Source organism: Helicoverpa armigera, chromosome 24 (assembly GCF_030705265.1).
Source record: "Helicoverpa armigera isolate CAAS_96S chromosome 24, ASM3070526v1, whole genome shotgun sequence".
Classification (NCBI taxonomy): domain Eukaryota; kingdom Metazoa; phylum Arthropoda; class Insecta; order Lepidoptera; family Noctuidae; genus Helicoverpa; species Helicoverpa armigera.
In genome coordinates, this window is record NC_087143.1 from 1,319,816 (window position 1) to 1,340,933 (window position 21,118).

General features: G+C 37.4%; 2 protein-coding genes and 1 non-coding gene across 3 annotated transcripts; 1 reads left to right on the forward strand and 2 right to left on the reverse strand.

Moving 5' to 3' along the window:
* Positions 1–66: 66 nt before the first annotated feature.
* Positions 67–4,699, reverse strand: LOC110382105 (chymotrypsin-1). Its single transcript, XM_064041181.1, is given in 8 exon segments — positions 67–400; positions 682–780; positions 1,298–1,444; positions 1,956–2,202; positions 2,688–2,766; positions 2,769–2,789; positions 2,792–2,878; positions 4,496–4,699. Coding segments are annotated over 8 exon segments (843 nt in total). The 5' UTR covers positions 4,551–4,699; the 3' UTR covers positions 67–292.
* Positions 2,990–3,073, reverse strand: Trnal-cag (transfer RNA leucine (anticodon CAG)). The gene has a single exon. It is a non-coding gene; the product is annotated as a tRNA-Leu (tRNA).
* Positions 4,700–8,998: 4,299 nt separating the features above from the next.
* LOC110382108 (uncharacterized) lies at positions 8,999–14,720 on the forward strand. The gene is made up of 11 exons (XM_049849825.2): positions 8,999–9,012; positions 9,344–9,528; positions 9,965–10,076; positions 10,698–10,897; positions 11,238–11,336; positions 11,413–11,504; positions 11,849–11,969; positions 12,159–12,302; positions 12,681–12,862; positions 13,328–13,429; positions 13,789–14,720. Exons 1-11 carry the CDS (start codon positions 8,999–9,001, stop codon positions 13,912–13,914), a joined length of 1,377 nt encoding a protein of 458 aa, XP_049705782.2. The 3' UTR covers positions 13,915–14,720.
* Positions 14,721–21,118: the final 6,398 nt, after the last annotated feature.

A 21,118-nucleotide genomic window follows, 5' to 3' on the forward strand; every position in this document is an offset into this window, starting at 1 on the left:
GTAAATAAATATAATATTTCCATTAATATGTCTTCATTATATTTACAAGAAACAACAATGTTCTAAGGTACAGGGAAAGTACTGTTTTCATCCACCACTTTACTACAACGATAACTACAATATTATAAGAATTTTACGACACGACAAGCATTCTTTACTTTAGAAGTTAGTAACCAAAACCTCACTATTGAAATAAATGTTTTTCCAAAATATTTACAGCATAATTGTATTTGCGATTCCTACAACACTTGCCTTAATAAGTACAGGTACATATGTAAGCGAAGTTCATTAACTAATGTCTGTTGGTATATCTGTGGTGTTTGTGGTTGTGAATATACTTCACGTGGTCTTCATCGTCATCGTACAGAGTCTTCTCTATCCATCTCATGAACGCTTCCACCTGAAATTATACATTGCTAAGTTATTTTCTTCAGGACAAGTGGACTTTATTTGGGACCAATCAATAGGGAAAAAGGCTTGGGAGACATATTGATAGCCAATAGTCTTATTTGATAATGATCTTTAAAGATTTCACTAAGCAACAAACAAACGGCATTAGTCACTCTCGCTCGAGATAGGTGCTATCAAAATTCAATCAGCTTTTCACAATATGTTGCTATATCTAATTTTTTATGGAGTTTCTTGACGGTTATTCTTCGTAAAGTTTCAATTTTATTTTACCTTTGTGTAGACATCAGGTTTTCCCCTGGCACAGGGTATGCCCCACGACACGATTCCGATCTGACGACCTTCCCGCACCAGGGGACCGCCGGAATCACCCTGGAAAAATATATTGACGCGATTTTTAAGAAAATTGATGAATGCACGGTATAGAGCGTGTATTTTTTCCTATTTACGTATTAGTCCAATTAAAAAAGATTATTCTTCAATTATGTCTTGACATAATTATTATGAAAAATGATTGTAACGTTTGGAATATAACAAGTACATTGATCCGTGGGTACATTTCTTAACTAGAACGTAGTGTTTCTTTTCAAGTTAGATGGATTTATTATTAAAAAAAGACCGACGTGGTTTGTCAAACCTATTAGCAGGAAAGTGTAATGTAAACGGCAAGCTGGTTTCCGCGGTTTCATCCGCTTTTTGTCAACGCTACTACCCGTATATAGCTAAAATATAGCCTGTCACCTAATGTAGCTTTTCAACAGTAACAAAATTTTCAAATCGGCTTAGTAGTGGTTTCAAAATCTTTAGGGTACAAACAAAAAATATTTCCTCCTCAAAATATTACGGTATATTTCCAGTTAATCTTAAATCTTCCTAAATAACTACTTACATGACAAGCCCCCTCCCCAGCTTTAGTCAGCGCACAGATCTGAGTCTCGAACACAGCATTAACACTCTTGTGGGCTTCCTTACACTCTTCATAGGTGATGGAGCGTAGTTCCAGCTGCATCAGGTCATTGGGCAGGCGGCCTGGGTACTGAGGGACAAGGGTTGTGGGTGGTAAGTAGGTAGATGGTTTGGGCTCAAGTAAACGTATGTTGGTAACAGATTGCTATTACTAATTTTATAGGCGTCTTAAGCCTGTATGTTAAAGTTTGATATTGGTTATTTAATTAAATCATAATTAAAGTATAGGTACCTTATGATATAGAATTTTCTGTGTTTTATGATGAAAATAAGTCGGTTTCTAATATTATATAATATAATTATGTATATGTATGTATGATATGTATTTGTAATTTTGATAAGATAGGACGATAAACAGCTTTCTAATCGTGTACCTAACTAAAGCCTAGTGATAAAATAAACTCTAGTGTTTTAATTTCAATTAAATACTTAGTCGATGGGGTATATTAGAAGTACATGCACTTATCTAATCCATATTCTAAAACGAATATCACATTTTCTTACACTTTTTCCTACCATATCACTGTATGTTACTGAACAATTGAAAATCAAACAATTCAAACCCACAAACTCCAACTCACCGAAGTAGTCCCCCACCCCGTCAACACGAGCTCCTCCCCCTTTTCCACCGGCTCATCGTTCAGCTCCACAGCATCTACGGTACTCCCGAAATCCACCTCCTCATCAGTGAAGAGTATGGCTATGTCGTTCTTGATGATGTAGTCGTCGTAATCCTCGTGGATGACCACCTTGCGGATGGTGTATGCTGTGCCTCCGGAGCGCAGCTGGTTGGTCCCTACTACCGCTTTGAAGTATTGAGGTTTTAGTCTGGAAGGTTGGTAGAAATTTTAATTATGAATAGAATTGTGAGATGACATCACACAGAGGAGTATGGATATTAGGGCAGAATTAATAATACCTAATTGTTCTATTTTTATTTCGATCAGAATGTAACCTTAATTAATATTTAGCCATGATTATATCAGGGGTTTTAATTTTAAATTTAATAAATGTCCGCTTTGAAGTGACTTTAATAAGAGGCAAATATGTAATTCTGTTGTACGTGCAATAAGCACTTTTTTCGTTGCACAGCGCCTTCCAATTATTTCATAGCAAACCGTGTGTGATTTGCTGAGCACCAATTATATAAATAATGCAGTGAAATAATTAAATATTATTTCACTGCATTAATTTATCTTTGTAATTATAATTACTTGAGTATTGAGTTGCTATGGTAATCAAAATAAATGCTGAAAAATGCTTATCTAAATGAATGATGATGTAATGCTAATAAATAATTCTTATTTCCTTACCTATCAACACAATGAGCAGCTGTCAGAATAACTCTAGGGGTGACAAGCGATGCCCCACAGAAATGCCACACCCCCATATTCTTAAAGAAACTTGGTAGGGATAGAGCCATTGGGAGCCTTAAACCCCCCTACAATTCGCTCCCAGTCTTCACGGGCATCAGGACTTGAGGCAGTGAAGAATTCTGATGACACTGGAATAGAAGATAAATTATAATCAGAATAATGTGTTAAAAATAAATGTTTAATTTTGTAAAAATGTGATGGTAAGAGGAAATAACAGTATGGTCAGTTCAAAAAGTATTTGTCAGAAGTGGGATTCGAACCCACGCCCACAGAAGTGGACTGCGACCTGAACGCAGCGCCTTAGACCGCTCGGCCATCCTGACATGTTTAGTGTGGTTGAAATTATCAACTTGTATGTGCAGATTTATAGCTGGAGATAAAAATAGACACTGACGTCACAGGTAGTTGATAATTCACTTTGCGTCGACTGCATGCAATCAATAGTTTCAGTTTAAACGATTTAAGACTTTAAAGACATAGAAATAAGAGTTAACTGTTAAATTTTGTATGACGTAGAAGAGTTGAATTAAGGTCAGTTTAATTGAAGGTCAGAGATTCTGTGTAGTTGCTATGCAGTAGTTTTTCAGCTCGTGAGATATTACATAACTGAGTCAGATTTTTAACCTTGTTTAAATAAAATAATGAAGGTCGTTTAGTCAAAAGTTCCTTGCCTTAGTGGCATATAAACACGTAAGACAGGTATCAAAAAGCTAAGAAGAATGTTACAATTAGTAACTTTAGAATCTGAATGTAAACAAAACGTTATGATCTGTAATTTTATTAGGTATCATCACAAAAAAAAAATCTAAATTCTAAACAAAATAATGCAACCTCTTTTCTCAGCATACAATACTGAACAAGGCACTGGCCACTTTGCATCAAAAACTCGTGGATGCCATTAAAGTTTTGTCTTCTAGTTTTATTTCTTTTTGACTGTAATGGCTTTGATCAGATTTTTTTGATAGAAATAGGGCAGTATTTTAGCTTCTATAAAGTGCAACCTTTTTGCAGTTTAGATTTTAGCGGTATTTTATTGAAAAAAAAAAATGTCCTTATTGACATTTGATATCATTAAAATATTTGAAGTGTTAATAATGAATTATTTATTACTGAATGGTTTACATTTTATGTGAATTGTAGAAATTAAGTTTGACATTTTTCCTACATCAAAGAAGTTTTTTTCTAACGTTTTTAAGGTGAGTAGTAGTTAATTTATCTTACATTTAGCATTTCTAGGATCCTGTTTAACTTGGTTTGGCGTTTGATATCCCGTTTGACCGTTTACAAATATCTCCACATTTGGTTTTAAATCTTTCATTTTGAGTACTTCGACAGTTTTAATGTTATTTTCTTTGAAAGGTTCTTCAGTTATTTCATTATCCTTTAAGATATTTCTTGGGACATCTGAGAAAGGAAATACGAATTGCTGAATTATTATTATTTTGTATCTTCGTGATGACCTTATTATATTATCTGTGTAAGATTCATTTAAAACATCCGTCAATATCCTATTATTACACTTTAGATTTCATTTAATTTAACTACAAACAAAATTAAATCAACCGATATTTTTGTTTCGAAGATCGAAGTTATTACATTATGTATGTATACGTAGGACGAAGTGAAGATAAATAATGAGATTATTTTTGAACACATTTACAAATCTTGATACCGAAATATTTGACAAATACCTCGAAATTAAATTCCAAGACGAATTATTAGGTATTAATTAGCAATTTCCTTACCAGCACCAACACAAATCCCAAACAAAACCGCGATTAAGAACCCGTAACGCCTCATTTTGTCACCACTTAAACAAAATACAACTTATCACCTAAGACCACAAAGTATTGTGTAAAAAACTAGGAAAATTCTTCCCTTATATAGTACATAAACAAATTGTTTCTGACGCAATAGTCTATGTACTAAATTCTTATGGTGATACCCGTATGCTGGGTGTTACGTTGTTTCACAGAAGATAATCGTGGTATATCGTCATTGTTTCAAGGTGGTTTGATAGAATTTGATATTGTATCTTTATCTTTTTGATGAAAGTGAGGTCGGGATAAAGGTATATGGTCTGTTATTTTGAGAGTTATAGTGTAAAAGGGCTAGTTGAGTGAGCCTGTGGTAATAATTCGAGCATTAATACCGATTGCGGCAGATTGCTGTAAAGTTCTATCAGGAAAACATCCTGATTGGTCTGGTTGTTGGTGATTTCATCAGTCGTTAAATGTGGAACCTACTACTGTTACACTCTATTGCTCAACTCTTAATTCAGTCGAAAAATATATTTAAACTGGACAAAGAATGGTTTCAAAAGTTATACATAAAAACGTTCCCAAACTTCTACCTAAGCTATGTATTTTTCGCAGAGATTCGTGAAACAAACGTACATGAAATAAACATGACATTTTCAGATAATTAGGTTAATGTCTCTAGAGAATCATCATCATCATCTTCCTGCCCTTATCCCAATTTTATTTGGGGTCGGCGCAGCATGTTTTCTCCTTCCATACTCTTCTATCTGCCATCATCTCACAAGAAACATTCTTTCTTATCATATCTACTTTCACACAATAACGAAGACATTATTAGTCTAGCCTACGGTAAGCATATTTTTCAGACCATGTATATTTACTTAATTAGTATAAGTTTACCGGCCTTTATATCCTCCGTCCGTGGTACTGAGAAATTGACCAGGAAAATTCTCCCTTCCACACTGGTCAATTGCGAGGTACCATGCCTGGCTGAGGCTGTAGAGGCTTGGAAAATCACCTGCCCGAATATTGATCTACCCGTCAACCCATCCTCTCAGAGACAGTGGGATGAGCCGCTCTGCAGAGCTACACGGAATAATCTGATTAATACGTCAATTTCTTCTGCAGAGCGAGCGCGCCTTCTGGCTGTGGGCGAATGGGAGTCGGGTTTATGGCTTCTGGCACTTCCGTCGTCAAACATAGGCACCTTGTTTGACGACACCACTTTCCGGCTTGCTGTTTGCTTGCGTGCTGCTCTCCTCACCGCTGCCCATGTGGTGAAGCTGTCATTAGCCTTGGACACCACGGCTTGTCATGTAGCCGCAGCGCCGGCCGTTTTGCACGGCATGCGAATATCAATGACATAATCCGTCGCGCTCTTGTTGCCGTCGGCGTTCCAGCCATATTAGAACCCAATGGTCTGGCACGCGACGATGGCAAGAGACCAGACGGTATGTGGAAGATGGGTAGGTCTTTAGTATGGGACGCGACCTGCGTCGATACTCTTATTTATTTATTTATTTATTTACAAATTTTTGTACACACACATAATAAAGAAAGATGACAGGAAAGAAAGAATTTACAAAGGTAATGCTTGCACCATCTCACCTTCCTAGCTCGGCGCGATGTGCTGGTTCCGCTGCTGCGGCTGCAGAGGACCTCAAACGGCGCAAATATAGTACCCTGGTGGGTAACTATACCTTTGAGCCGTTTGGGGTTGAAACCCTCGGGCCGTGGGGTCCAAGTGCTCATCTCCTATATAAGGATATCGCTAAGCGACTTGCTGACACTTCAGGTGACCCAAGGGCTGGTTTTTATTTTGGCCAAAAAGTAAGCATTGCCATCCAACGTGGCAATGCTGCCAGCCTCTTGGGTACACTCCCGGTGGGCAGCGATGAGGAGTTTTTTGATGCAATTTTTTAATATTTTTATTTATAGTAAGTGTATATATTAGGTAATAAGTTAGTTGTATGTTGTATATATATTTATTATTAAGTTATTGTAAAAAGTTATTAGTTCATCTATCTTTTTTTCCAGTCTCAAACTTCGTCGACAGAAACGAAGTAAAAAGAGTAAGTAAATGGATAGGTATACTTGAACATACCTCTCTCATTGATAAATGTACTACACACAACCATTTTCGCATACTCGAGCCATCAGCCACGACACGGCACTTCCCCATAAAATAAACAATTGCAACCCATGGGATATTAACATTCTTGTCTTGGACTTGTACAGGAAATGGACCATTTTGTCATACTGTGTCGGCGCTTGGCTAAATCATATGTTGTGAGGAGCATGGCTAATTTGTTTAAGACTTATATGTTATGTTGTAGTAAGCTGGTCAATTTATTTTGTAGGGAAGAAATAGGTTTATATTTAGTTAGGAATTCCTTTACTTACCTTGAACATTAAGTTTTATTTTATTTTGCTTTGCCCTACAGGGTCCACAATATTGTACCTAGCGCTAAGCTAAATTGTAACACCTACTTTATACATTGTGGAATGCAAATAAATAATATGAATATTAATGAATATGAATAGAAGGACTATCTGAATTGATACCAAAGAGCTCGCGTGGCACTTTTGGTCCGTGGCTGGGTGACCATCTTGTCATGACGAGTTCTTCCAAAATTGTCAGGTCCCCGGGGTCCCGGCTGTCATTTAAACATCTTGTCAGTCGAAGTTCTGCTTGTGAAAAAGCCAGAAGGAGTGACAACCAATCTTATTGGCGGGTATCGGGTTGCACAGGTAACTAGGTTGAATAGGTCGGATAGGCAGTCAGGTCATAGTTTGCTTACGTTTCGAATGTTATTTATTGTAAGTAAATTCAGTTCAGAGCAGTAGAGTGTGTTTATAATGTTTACATTTTATTTCAGAAATGATATCATCAGAATTTGACTTAACGATGTTATGATATGTTTATTTTATTAAGATTATGTGCAAAAACGTTTACAGTTATTTGAGTTCGTATTCACGTTTCTATTACTACTCCATTGAATTTTCACAAACTAACAACTTTTCAAAAAAAGGTAAAACTACGCCATATTTTATATGAATTAAAAATAATCTTAGATTATTCAATACACACAACTGACCTACATATATCGATCAACAAAGTATGTAATAAGCCAACTATTAAAATTCGCGTCCCGCCATATACAGGATGTGCACAATTTGCGCGCGTCGCAAACGCATTGCCTACACTTACAGGACTAATCAACGTTCTGACTCGCATTCGTGATTGGACATCGAGATTCAAGCGTACAAATAAGATATTAGGTCAATATGTTTCTTAGTAAGTAAGCTACTTTATTTAAAATGAAGGTTTCGGGGAAGAAAATGTTGGTTTGTAGTGAAATTGTGACAAACAGATATACCTAGTTTGAGTAAGTGTAAAAAGGAATGTATAATTTCAGTTAAGGGTTTCTTTCATTCTCACTTGTGAGGTGAAAAATGTAGGTCTAGACAACCGTTTTATTTGATCTGAATTACACTAGCAATTATACCATAATTGTGATTGATCATTTTCCTTATTGTTGCAACAGTGTTATCAATGTAAAGTACGACTTATTCTTGGCTTCAATAGTTTTTAAAATTTGCAAGCAGCGTTTTATAAGGAGATTCTGTATGTTAACGTGCGATTCTTAAAATATTTTGTCTCCTTAACTTTGTGATCCGTTATAAATTGCTTGGAATTTAAGAAGACATCAAAAATTTCATGTAAAAAACCTTCTCCAAAACGTACTTATTCAATGTAAAGGTGACACCAGATGGGCGTTCGGCGCCGCTCGTTCCTGCATACGAATGCAAGTCATTACAAATGCCGACACGCGCGCGATGATCATGCACATTATGTTGCGTACATCGCTGCGATAATCTCAGCTCGTCTAATAGAGGCTTTATTTGCAGCTCGCTTTGAGAATAAGTATTGCTTGCTTTGTTTTGTAGTAAATTCTTGTATGTGATTACTTTTGCGATGATATTTTGTGTTGATTTGAGATTAAATCAGCTAATGACACTGAATTTTATTTCTGTCAAATGGAACTAAAATTAAGATTTTTAAAAATTTGGTTTAACGTCAAAGATAGAACTGATTAGAATGCATTTATTAAATCATCAATGTATTATTATGTTTATGTAAAGGACAAATGCCAAATATGAATTATATAGCAACATTTACATCACAGCAATTTGTTGCTAATTAATGTGACTAACTCAAATTTTACAGTCCCTGTTCAAGTTTCTTCATTGTTTTTGATACTCTTACTACCTTGTATTTCCGCTTTCCATGCGACTTATCAATCGGTTTTTCAACACACTTATTTACTCCTCAAAATACCTGACTTATTGATACAAAAACAAGATCAACAAACACATTGATGTCAACAAAATTTTGGTAACAAAACGTGCATTCCTTTGTGTATCAATGTAAACTGTTATTTAATACTACGTTGTGATCAGCAGTAGCTTATGAGTTTTATCGAGATGTGGTGTATACTGTATTCTAGTGTTTAACAGTAGACGTGGTTGGAAAATGTTGAGAAATATAGTGATAGTTTTTGTATTGTGTGTTGCGGGTTAGTGTAAAGCTATATTTTTTGAAATTAGTTCCTACAGTGTTTAAAGACTCGATCCTATTCGATTTTTGATAACCTATCCAATAGGTTTTTAAACGACTTCAAAAAAGGAGAAGGTTCATAAAAAAACATCCTGTATTGTTTTGAAAAAAAAAAAATAACAACTTTGTTCTCAATTACACACAAATTAAATGAATTTGAATATTTCAAGCTATTAGATCATCGAAGTGATTATACATGTCATTTTCTTCAGAGCACTTAATTTGGTCAAAATTATACATAATGTGAACCAGCCTAATTATCATGTTGTTTCATCAGGTGTGGTATTCGTAAAATGTCAGTTCTTCGACTGTCACGACGACCCTGGGTATAGTCCCGATGAGGGACCGCTTGCAGATTTGCAGTTTACGTGGCTTGGGGCACTGCAGTACATACATGGTATGTAGATGATGATGTCCTACTGGCCGATTATCGTCTATGGTGGCTGTTCTCATGTAAGGAGATCAGCCAACTGCGCATGACATGTTAGAGTGCACAAGCATTTGCGCAGACACAGGTGCGCTCACTGTTCCTTTACTCTCATAGTCCGACCGGAGAATGATCAGGCATACATGGTATGCAGACTATGAGGGAAAAATCATCGTTTGCTGGAAATACTATCAGAAAGACTAATTTAGACCAGAAAATTCTGTAGAAGCGTTGCAACAAGTTACGAGAGAAATAAATAACTGTAATATTTGGTGACATTTTAAGGAGTTTATGAATTTACTGCCATCACTGATTCTGTATTTTGTAAAACACATAATGTCAAATAACTTTAACTGCTTATTTTTCGACATCCTTTCCTGTAGTTAACAAAATGTATGTATTGCAGTAAAGAACGGCACTCCCCACTACTTCAGGGTGCCGCGAGTGATCCTCATCAGCCGACAGTTTGTGCTGTCCACCGCCGCTGATGCAGCTCAGATACCTGAGGGATATGCCCTGTTAGTACACCATCACTACATAGTATAAAACAAAGTCGCTTTTTCTGACCCTATATCCCTATGCCCCGTTTGTAGGTACGCTTAAATCTTCAAAACGACGTAACTGATTTTCATGCGGCTTTTTTATTACATAGAGTGCTTCCAGAGGAAGGTTTACATGTATAATAACAGCCATTAAATAGTGGGGAAATACTGTTAACCCGTATCCCGAAGCCTAGGCGGATCGCTAGTGGTATATAAAGAAGTAGGGTTCAAAAGCCATAAGACAAGGGGCTTTGGAAATCGGAGAAAAAAGAACATGATACCGTTCATTCTGTTTCTTTCAATAAATGTTTTCCAGTTGAAACCCTCGTGTCGTGAGGTCCGAATGGCCAAACCCTATTTAAAGATAGGCAGCTGGTTGACGCCTCTCGTGACCAAAAGGCTGGCTATTACCTCGGACAAAGGATCGGCATGGCCATCCAACAAGCTAATGCTGCCAGCCTCTTGGGCACGCCAACAGTCGACAGCGATGAGGTTGAATTTTTGATGATTTTAATTTTACTATTTTTTTGCTTTTACTAGGATAGTTTTTATAATTGTTGTAAATAAATTTATTTGAGTGTAAATAACAATTTCCAGAGGCAACGTAATCTTCGGTGACTACGAACGCGACGAGGCGGAATGCCACGTGACTATAGACGACATCGCAGCAGGAGTCGAGTGCGAGCCAGCAGTCCTGCTCATGCCCATAGCTGATGTCCTCCTCCACCCGGAGTATAAACACTTCGGGGCCAAGTACAGTGTCGCACTTATGAAGCTGATCACGCCTGTTAAGTCAAGTACGTTTTTGAGAAGACTGTGTTTCGAATGGCACGTTAAACTAGGTCCCGGCTGCCATTGAACATCCTTGGTGGACGTTACGGGTGGTCAGAAGCCGGTAAGTCTGACGCCAGTCTAACCAAGGGGTATCGGGTTGCCCGGGTAACTAGGTTGAGGAGGTCAGATAGGCATTCGCTCTCTGAGCTACCTGGGTTGAACGATACCTCTTGGAAAGACTGTTTGTGCCAAGGATATTCAAATGACAGCTTGGTTTATAGTGCCCTCCGAAACACGGTCATTGGTCCAAGACATACTTAGAAAGTACATACAACATGCCTTTTATTTCTGTAATGTTTTCAGAATACATGTTACCAGCTTGCTTGCCTTACAGAGACTATGTAGTCGATAAGAATGGAAAACTGACTAAAACAAAGCTTGTTCACGTTGACTTCTCTACTGGTAAGTATCTGAACGAAAACGTGATAATTGAGAATAAAGTCTCAAAGTCAATTTGGTAAGAAATCTTTGTTTGCAGATGTTCCTCGAGATTTTATAGAAGAAGAAAAAGAGGTGCAGAGAGTATCTATATTGCCGAGAGAACTTTGCTTTTTATATGACAATCCTGAGGTAACCCATATTTTATGACTAGAATCATCATACCTTCGACACGTACAACGAGAATGCGTCGAGTAATTACCCAAAAGGTCTCTTTAAAATCCTCCTAATTTGTCTATAAGGTACTGGTGTGCAGTTCGAGTCCCGTTACATTGCAATTCTGAAGTTATATGAATCCTTACAAAGTTCGAAGGTACAGATATTATCTACAATTGACTTCACAAAAGTCATGTCAAATAGTTTACTTCGTCCTAAAGGTAGTCAGTCTTCTCAATAACACTGCCGTTTCTGCTGAAGAGGAAATTTTATGAGAGTCCTTTAGTAACTTGGTTGTATTTTTTCTTGGATGTGAACAGAACGTGACGAAAATGACTCAGAATAGAATGTGTTGTACTACGGGCTGTGGGTTCCATTCCGGGGCGCCGACGATGATGCACGAGCATACGGGACACTGGTCTATTGTTGCCTTGTCACAAGGTAAACTCTTAATTTTTTTCACCATATATATGTACATACCATTTCATCATTTCTCTTTCACATGGTGGTGGGGTCAGCTTTCTTAATTTGTCTTCTCCCCATCACTCTATCGATGACATCGCTCCCATCATATTTGTAACAAACATTTATGGCAAATCAATAATTTCTATTTCTGTCTTTGTCGTACAGGAGGGCCACCGTGCCCGGATCCTCTGAGAGGCCGGGCTCCGCCATCGCCTCCACACCACATCATGATACATCCTTACGTTCCCTGGATCACTGCTGCCATCACCGGCAAAGCTATCGGGGCCTTCGCTAAGGACGATCCCTTCGGTAATGTTATCTCTGGTTACCTATATGCTTGTTTTTGTTAGGAGTCGTGGTGGCCTAGTGGGTAAAGAACCAACTTCTCAAGTATGAGAGCGCGGGTTTGATTCCAGGTCAGGTAAGTGCCAATGCAACTTTTCTAAGTTTGTATGTACTTTCCAAGTATATCTTAGGCACCAATAGCTGATAAAAAAGGTGAAGGAAAACATCTCAAGGAAACCTGGACTATAAAGTCTGAAATTACCAACCCGCTTTGAGCAAGCATGGTGATTAATGCTCAATCCTTCTCCGTGTGAAAGGAGGCCGCAGCCCAGCACAGGGACGACAAAAAGGCTGTAACAATATCAATATTTTATATTTCTCTCTCGATCTTCATCCCTTCAGGGTTCATAATGCCGAGAGCCTCTGCCTACGACCTGGTTGCTCACGGCTGGGTGGGTCACTGGTGGATGGGTGGTCTCCGTTGCTACGACCGAGCGGAGTCAGCTGACGACATGTTCAAGTTCTACCACGAGATCTTCCAGATGAAACCTGTTGCGGAGACTTTCCTTACCTACTATTTGGAGGTAGGTTATAAGTATGCTAAGTATGAATGTAGATGTATGGAGAGGAAGAGGAAGACCTAAGAAGAGATGGATGGATTGCCTGAAAGATGATATGAATAAGACGGGAGTGAGTGTCAGTATGACGAGTGACAGGAAAGAATGGAAGTGGAAGACATATTGCGCTGATCACAAATAAAATTGGGAACAGGACTGGATGAAGAAACTTCTTTCCTCGCCGAGCGTAGCTATGCACAAAACCGATTGATTTTCTATTGTTGTATACGAGAGTCACGAAGGTTTCATACCTGATTCCATAGAAATTTGAGATTTTAATTGCTGCCATTATTAATTATCAAGCAAAAAACATAAAAACATATAAAGTATCATGATATATTACAGTCCAGTGACAGACATTTAGATAGAAGTCTAGTAATAGGTATATGTTTTCTGGGTTATATGTTTTAATTTCCGGTAATTTCTGTTCAGATTGACGCTGCCCACAACACCCTTATTATCTGTGTGAAGGTTGGCATGCCGTACCAACTCGGACAGCCCAGAATTTGGGAACTTGACAGTCCTTTAGTCAAGGTAATTTCTACAAGGAGTAACAGTTGAAAATCATATAAGGAGATCAGCCAACTGCGCAGGGCATACTACAGTGCACAAGCATTTGCGCAGACACAGGTGCACTCACTATTCCTTAACTCTCATAGCCCGATGGGACGGCAATCCGACACGACCGAGAGAGATCAGGCGCAGGACCGACATTTACGTGTTTTCCGATGCACGGGTGTATCAATCACCATCTTCCAGACTTCGGGCTGCTTTGTGTAAGTTTCTAAAACCCACAAAGCGATTTCAGAGCATATGTTCTTTGCAACTGGCTGATCTACTTATATATGAGAACTGCCTTGGGCGTATTATTCATAGTATCCTGTTTTTCCCAGCTGCGAATACCATTGATCAGGTTCTCTCATCAATACAAGTTTCAAGTGGAGGCATGGGGTTACAACAGCACGGAGTCCTCACAGTCCTCGCCGTCTAAGGAATCTGAAGACACTGTAGAAGACTAAACATAAACAAATAGGTACCTCTCACGCGAAAACAACCACAACGATATACATAAATAAGAGAAACCTGATGATATGATAGTAACATAAATAAATAACTTGAAAATAAGTTGAGTTTGTGTTATAAATTTTATCAATGTACGTTGATAAGTAATACAGATATTTTTGTTGGAAGATCAATACAATTTAAGAGGTTAGTTAACAATTTTTTGTCTCGAGAAAACTTTTCAAGAACGTGTTTTGGATATTACAAGGTTTTCGGAAATATGTTCCAGATTAATGTATATTTTTTTCACCGTCATAAACTGTATAAAAATGTTTGAGACAAGCCAATTTGGCAGTTGTGAGCGCCTTGATATTTTTTTCAATTTACTTTCGTATTCCCTGTATACGAACAGTTGCTATATTTCTCTTGTCAACGAGTGCTTTAAAAAAAAAAACTTGAAGAGGCTACGAAAAAGGACAAGATAGTTCTGATATTTTAAAATGTTTGATAAACTTGAAATGTTTATCTCGGAAAATACAGGATAAAAAATTGCCAATGCCCTTTCTCAGGATTTAGACTATCTGTGTCCCTTATATAATATAGATTGGTTCAGTAGTCTTTGTGTAAAATCGCGATAGACATACAAACAGACAGAGTTACTTTCGAAATTACTGTATTGGTCAGGATTTATACTATCGCATACCGCTCGAAGTCGTAACGTTAAAATAAGCCATTATTTCAAATGCATTGGAATAATAAAGATGTACCGATCAGCTCACGACGTTAACACAGTACATAATATACAGTATGTCAAGTCGGAATATTTGTTATATTTTGCATACTGTTGCTTGAAGTGCAAACCAAGTCATTACCTCCCGTTCCGAGCCTTTTCCCAACTATGTTGGGGTCGGCTTCCAGTCTAACCGGATGCAACTGAGTACCAGTGTGTTACAAGGAGTGGGTGCCTATCTGACCTCCTCAACCCGGTTACCCAGGCAACCCCATACCCCTTGGTTAGACTGGTGTCAGACTTACTGGTATTTTTTTTGACGTCTGATGAAATGAATGCCTGATGTTTTACAAAATACAATATCTTTATCTTTGATACGTTCCTGCTTCGGGTCTGACTTGCCATTGTATGGGGTTAGACCTTAACTAGTCTTCCTATCCAACCCAACACAAAAAAAATCTCGTCAATAGTTTCTTAACCATAGAATGTTTGTTAGAATTGATTTGACAGTAAATCATGCTTTTTCTAGTGGATATTAACTATCATCGATTTTTCATTATCTTACTCGTTCTGACAACTTTGATAATTGAGTTGGTACAGTTTTCATCGCAAGGGATAATTGCAGCTATGTTCCGGGTTTCTATTATTGTGCATGTCAGATTTATCTGTTAACATCCTCAGACTGTATTGTGTTGTACTGTAACTTTACATGAACTGGTTCACTGGTTAACAAGAATAATATTATTTGAGCACATCACGATGGTCGAATAAATGGTATCTACTGATGAAGAAAAAGTCACATCTTTTCTTAAATAAGCTTATTTAATATAAGCTTGCTGACAGGCTCTTTGGAAACTATTCTTACACATGTATGTTTAAAAATGATTCAAGTAGTTTCACATATTTAATTGACTTGAGAAGCGCTCAATAAAACTGAAGAAATATGTGTACTTATTTATATTCCACTCCCACTTCTCTACCTACTTATCCCACCAGATCGGTAATCCCAAATAATTTGGAGTAAGTATTTCAATAATATCGATACCAATGTTGCTTTAACATATTTTTATTTCAGAACACATTCCGCATTGCCAATCTTTCATGTGCATCTGTTTCTGCGTAATTTTTAAACCAATTATAACTCAGGGTTTTACTCGCTTCCCAAAGAAACAATTTTTCGCACCCGGATAAAAGATAACCTACAACCGCCTATAGAGTACCAGCTTTCTCCATACCAAATTTCATCCCAATCGGTTCATCTGTTTCGTCATGAAAGCGACACAAATAAACAAACTCAATTTCCCATTTATGATTTGAGTGAGGATGGTCTTGATTTAATGTTTTTACAATTATTTGAAATACGGGAAAAGGCAGAATAACATGTCAGTTGGTGAAAAATTACAACGTGCTGATTTAGGGCCATTATTTTGAGGAATTAACAATTTAATTCGTTTTGTTCTCAAAGTTCAAGGAACCGTATCTTCCTGTTTTTGCAGACATTTCATTGTCCTACTGAAAACTTGGCGCGGTTGGCTTCAATAGGGGAGGCCTATGTTTTGCAGTGTAAGTACATCATCATCTGCCTAGCCTTTTTCCAACTATGACTGGAAGTCTTAACCGGAACCACTGTCTTACATGGAGGGACTGCCTATCTGACCTCCACAACCCAATTACCCGGGCAAGGCAAACCTATACCCGTTGGTAAGACTGGTTGTCAGACTTTCTGGCTTCTGACTGCCAAACAGTGGATGTCAATAGGCTGATATAATTATGATGATCTACTGTTTATTGTAAAATGGTGAAAACTAGTGGTTTTTGGTTACGTTGACCTACTTATCAACCTGTACTGTGTCACAATCCTATATTTTATGATTGCTGTGATTAAAACCTAAAGGGGCGTGGCTACTAAATCGTTTTGCTAACAGGCATATGTAGAAACAAAACTATTTCAAAGAAATGTGGACTTTATTTGATGCAGGGTAAGGTGGGTTTTTAATTAGGAGTGTTAATGAAGATGCAATAACCAATGTTTGATAAGCGGAATGCAAAGATACAAAGGTAATAAATGTTTTCTAAAGTACGGTCAGGTAGTAAAATGCAGGTTAAATAAAATTTATTGCACACTATTTGGTTAAGAAGTTTTATTTAATTTCGTTGCTTTGCTTATCTAAAGTTACGAAGACAATATAGTCTTCTTAACAAAACCTGAACTTACTAAATCGAAAAAGATTTGGACTCTTTCTATGAATATTGGAGCGATCCAGATAATGACAGAAAGCCATAGAAGCCCAGCGGTGGGACATCCCTGGAATAAAAAAACAACACTAGACACAAAAATAACTAGATTTCAACGTAATCAAATCAAATCAAATCAAATCAAATCTCTTTATTTTCAGGCTGCATAGGCCCATAGATATATACCTTAAAGACATAATATATTATACATACATAATATATTATACAACACTGTTAGTATATAAAAAACTTAAATCTATGTTAGTAACACTTCACTACGCACTATGTCACTCCGTGCGGTTCTGTGGCACTTGTCCGCGGAAGCGACGGAACACCACGTCCTGTGGCCAGAAGTTCTCGTCCAAAACGAGGTGCAGGAAACACGTCGGCACTCGCACCACGAACGCGCTGAAGATGGCGTTATGCGCGACTCCAGCAGCTGAACTCTCGGGGCGTACTTCAGCTTCTGACGCACGTACTCCACGATGTCCTCCGCCTTAGTGGTGTAGTGTAGGCGGGAGATGTAATACACGATCTTTCTCGATCTCTCGATCTCTTTTTGTAAAAATTGAATATTTAAGTCAAAATTCCTCTCAATCGCTTACAAACTGGTAGTGTAGGTTGGTATGTAATATAAGACTTTGCCAAGTTCGTTCGAAAACCAGCCTTTCATCTTCTCTAGATAAACTACAATGTAAATAATTTGGTTTTCTCTGCCAACCTTCCTTGTATCATCAAGCCTTACTAACCGAACATGGCGTGTAGATTGCATGCCTTATGCGTCTCTTATGAATAATGACAGCTGTCATCGTACCAAAGCTGCGTGTTGTGTGTTGTTCACGATAACACGCCGACTTGTTGCAGTAATATAGTAATTGTAATTAAGTTGTGTGTAAGAAGTTAATGCTCATTAATGTTTAGTAAGGTTACAGTTTAGATATAATTATGTAGTTGTTTTGTTTGACTGTCCATATATCAAGCGTAAGTCACGCACTATTAGCACAGATTACTTGATATTTACTACGTCTAGTGCATCTGAGGATTGAATATTCAATCTCTTATTCAGATTGTCAAGAACTTGAAAATTACATGTCGTGTCATCATGTCTATAAAAACTACCCTTCTTGGCAGTCGGTCCACATTTCTCCTGGTCACTTTTTCACTAATTCTGGACTGTAAAGATAAAGAACAATCATAATTTAGGTATGTAATATAAGGAAGTCTAGGATTTGACACACGTGTTTTCCTACTTACTTTGCAATTTAAAAACAAAAATGACTATGTCTGCCATACATGAAAAACAGTAATTGTTTAAACCAACTTCATAAACTTTCCTGTCTAATATACCATCGCGAAATATCTGTTAACAGCAACATTAAAACAAGTCGGTGCGAATATGTTCACGCTTGTTCTACGAGGACAGACCGACGCGTCGACTGAGCTAGCCAGTACTGACTGCGGAATAATAACCTTGCATGTTGCATTTGTCGGCAATGCTACGCTAAATATTATTTTAGTTTGAGTTTATGTTATTTTGAGACGGTCTAGGTTTTGCTGTAGTTGTATTTAATTGTAGAGATATATAATATAATGTCAGGACACCTTTTCACACACGGTCGGTTAGCTCCATGCTAAGTTATTAACTTGTGTTATGAGTGCTAACACAACTGAAATTACATTTTAGCTACATAAATACACATTTATAAATACATTTTAAAACACCCAGACCACGGAAATACTTCAAGAAGTGGGTGCAACCGTGGGCGCAAGTATGCACATAAGGCCTAATTATGGTACTGTTACAGCCTTTTTATCGTCCCACTGCTGGGCACAGGCCTCCTCTCACACGGAGAAGGATTGAGCATTAATCACCACGCTTGCTCAATGCGGGTTGCTGATTTCAGACTATAGTCCAGGTTTCCTCAAGATGTTTTCCTTCACCTTTTTATCAGTCATTGGTGTCCAAGATATATAGAGAAAGTACATACAAACTTAGAAAAGTTGCATTGGTAAACTTGCCTGAATTAGAATCGAACCCACATTCTCATACTCGAGAGGTTGGTTCTTTACCCACTAGGCCACTACGACTAATTATGTGCATTAAAAAAGGAAAGTGTAAACCCTCATTTCAGGGCTGTCAGTCAAACGTAATTTCTTACACAAAAACCATTTGTTCACACGAAAACACATGTTTTCTTTAAAAACAAAAGATTGCAGGCGTTACCAGTTCTCATACATTTGTCGGCTAATTTTGTTCTTACAAAAACATTGTATTGTGTTACTTTGGGACGGGGTGATACTGACACATTTCTTGGTTTGCTTTCCGCGGTTTTAAAAAGGGTGGTTATGTAAATTATATTTGATTAGGTGTTCTATGTTGAATGATAGAAAAGGGTTCACCTTTCTGACATATTTTTGGGTTTTGACTTTATTAAAGTTCCAAAATATTTATAGTGTATTCTTTAACGAATCGAAACCTGAAGCTGGAGGTGTAAATATAAGTTGGTAGAATTAAGTCAATAAAATTATAAGTTTAATTATGCTTTTCGTTATTTTGACCATTAACTTATGTTTGTATGGTTTTTGAAATCAGTATTAGATAGATTCATCGAGGGAGGCTTACCCAGTTCCCTGGGGACGCGGGTGAACTGGTTTAAACCTATATTTACACTATTCATGATAGGTAAGTATATTTATAGTCGTTGGAATCATTTGCTGTTACGACTGCAACGAAAGTACTTTCAAATATTTTTACCCCGCTCAATTCATTTCTCGCTCATTTGCCAGCAGCACCTCGCCTTACCCAGTGAAATCAGGGCAATTTGTTCACAACACAGCGTATCTCATTCCTTTTGATATTCGATACTGAAATATAATTGGCCTGTAAATGTTCATTGTCAATTAAATGTTCGCGTGATATATTTATAGTTTATTCTATAAACAATGAGTTTCACAATACTTGTACCTAATGGTGTAAATGTGAAAGTAAAACCAAACTGTAGGTTCCGGCTGTCATTTCAACGTAGGCAGTCATTACGGGTAGTCAGAAGCCAGTAAGTTTGACAACCAGTCTTACCAGGGGGTATTGGATTGTTTCGGTACCTATATGGGTTAAGGAGATCAGATAGGCAGTCGCTCCTTGTAAAACACTGGTAAGTACTCAGCTGCATCCCGTTAGAATTGAAGCCGACCCCAACATAGTTGGAAAAAGATTGGCAGATGATGATGATGATGAAGTGCTTACCAAAATAGACATAATAATACACAAAACTAAGAAGATTTTAAGACACACTTTCGTCACAACCCCATAGACTTAGCCGTACACATTCAACAAAAAAATTGGGTACCTAAACAAATATTTTCGACCTATATATTTTGAGAAATGGAATTTAAAAAATAAAAATATGTTACCAAAGCGGTTTTCAATTGTTGCTAGTTTCAATAAAGGGCACGCGCTTGCCAGGTGTACCTATGGGGTCTCTGAGTAATCCCTATTGTGTAGAGACCCTTGAATTAGTACGGTTTCCATAGTTTATGGGGTGAAATGTACCATGAATGATAGGTTTTAATTGGGGTTGCGCTGCAGATTTTTTTTTTGTTTAATTTAGTGGGATGGTATAGCACATTAGAGGGATTTTGAAAATAGCACCAGGAGATAGATATTAGAGAAAATAAAGCGCTAAAACCAACGTCTACAATTTTTGGTATATTTTACCTAGACGACAATAATATGGAATGTCGGTCCATTTCGTTTTCAATCGGCTTCGAAAAGGGTGGTCTTTTACGAAGTATAGACACACAAAAATGCTTTTGGTTTTGACGAAGATTGAAACAAAGTACATACACTTTATGCCATTTTGAAACTATATTATTAGAATTTAAACCCAGCGCTTTAAAATATTTACCTGCATTTAAGTCTAAAGAGTACCACAATAGTTGCAACCTTTTTACACAAAACAAATAAGTTTACCTTTTAAATCATTCGTAAACTTGATTCTAAGTTTGAATATATTATCCTTTTCTTTTCTCATATGGCTACCCTACCGCAACATTAGGGTAGGTCCACACAATAGGTTTTAAACTAATATTTGTTACAGTGTTGCCCTCTTGCGGCGAATTGTGAAGGGCTGCTAATTGTTATTTTGTTATATCACTTTATTATAAACGAGGGCCTTTTTGATAAGTATTATTATTTTGAGTTGGACTGGATTATTCGTTACAGATTGACCCATTTGGATGGGTTCATATTTTTTGAA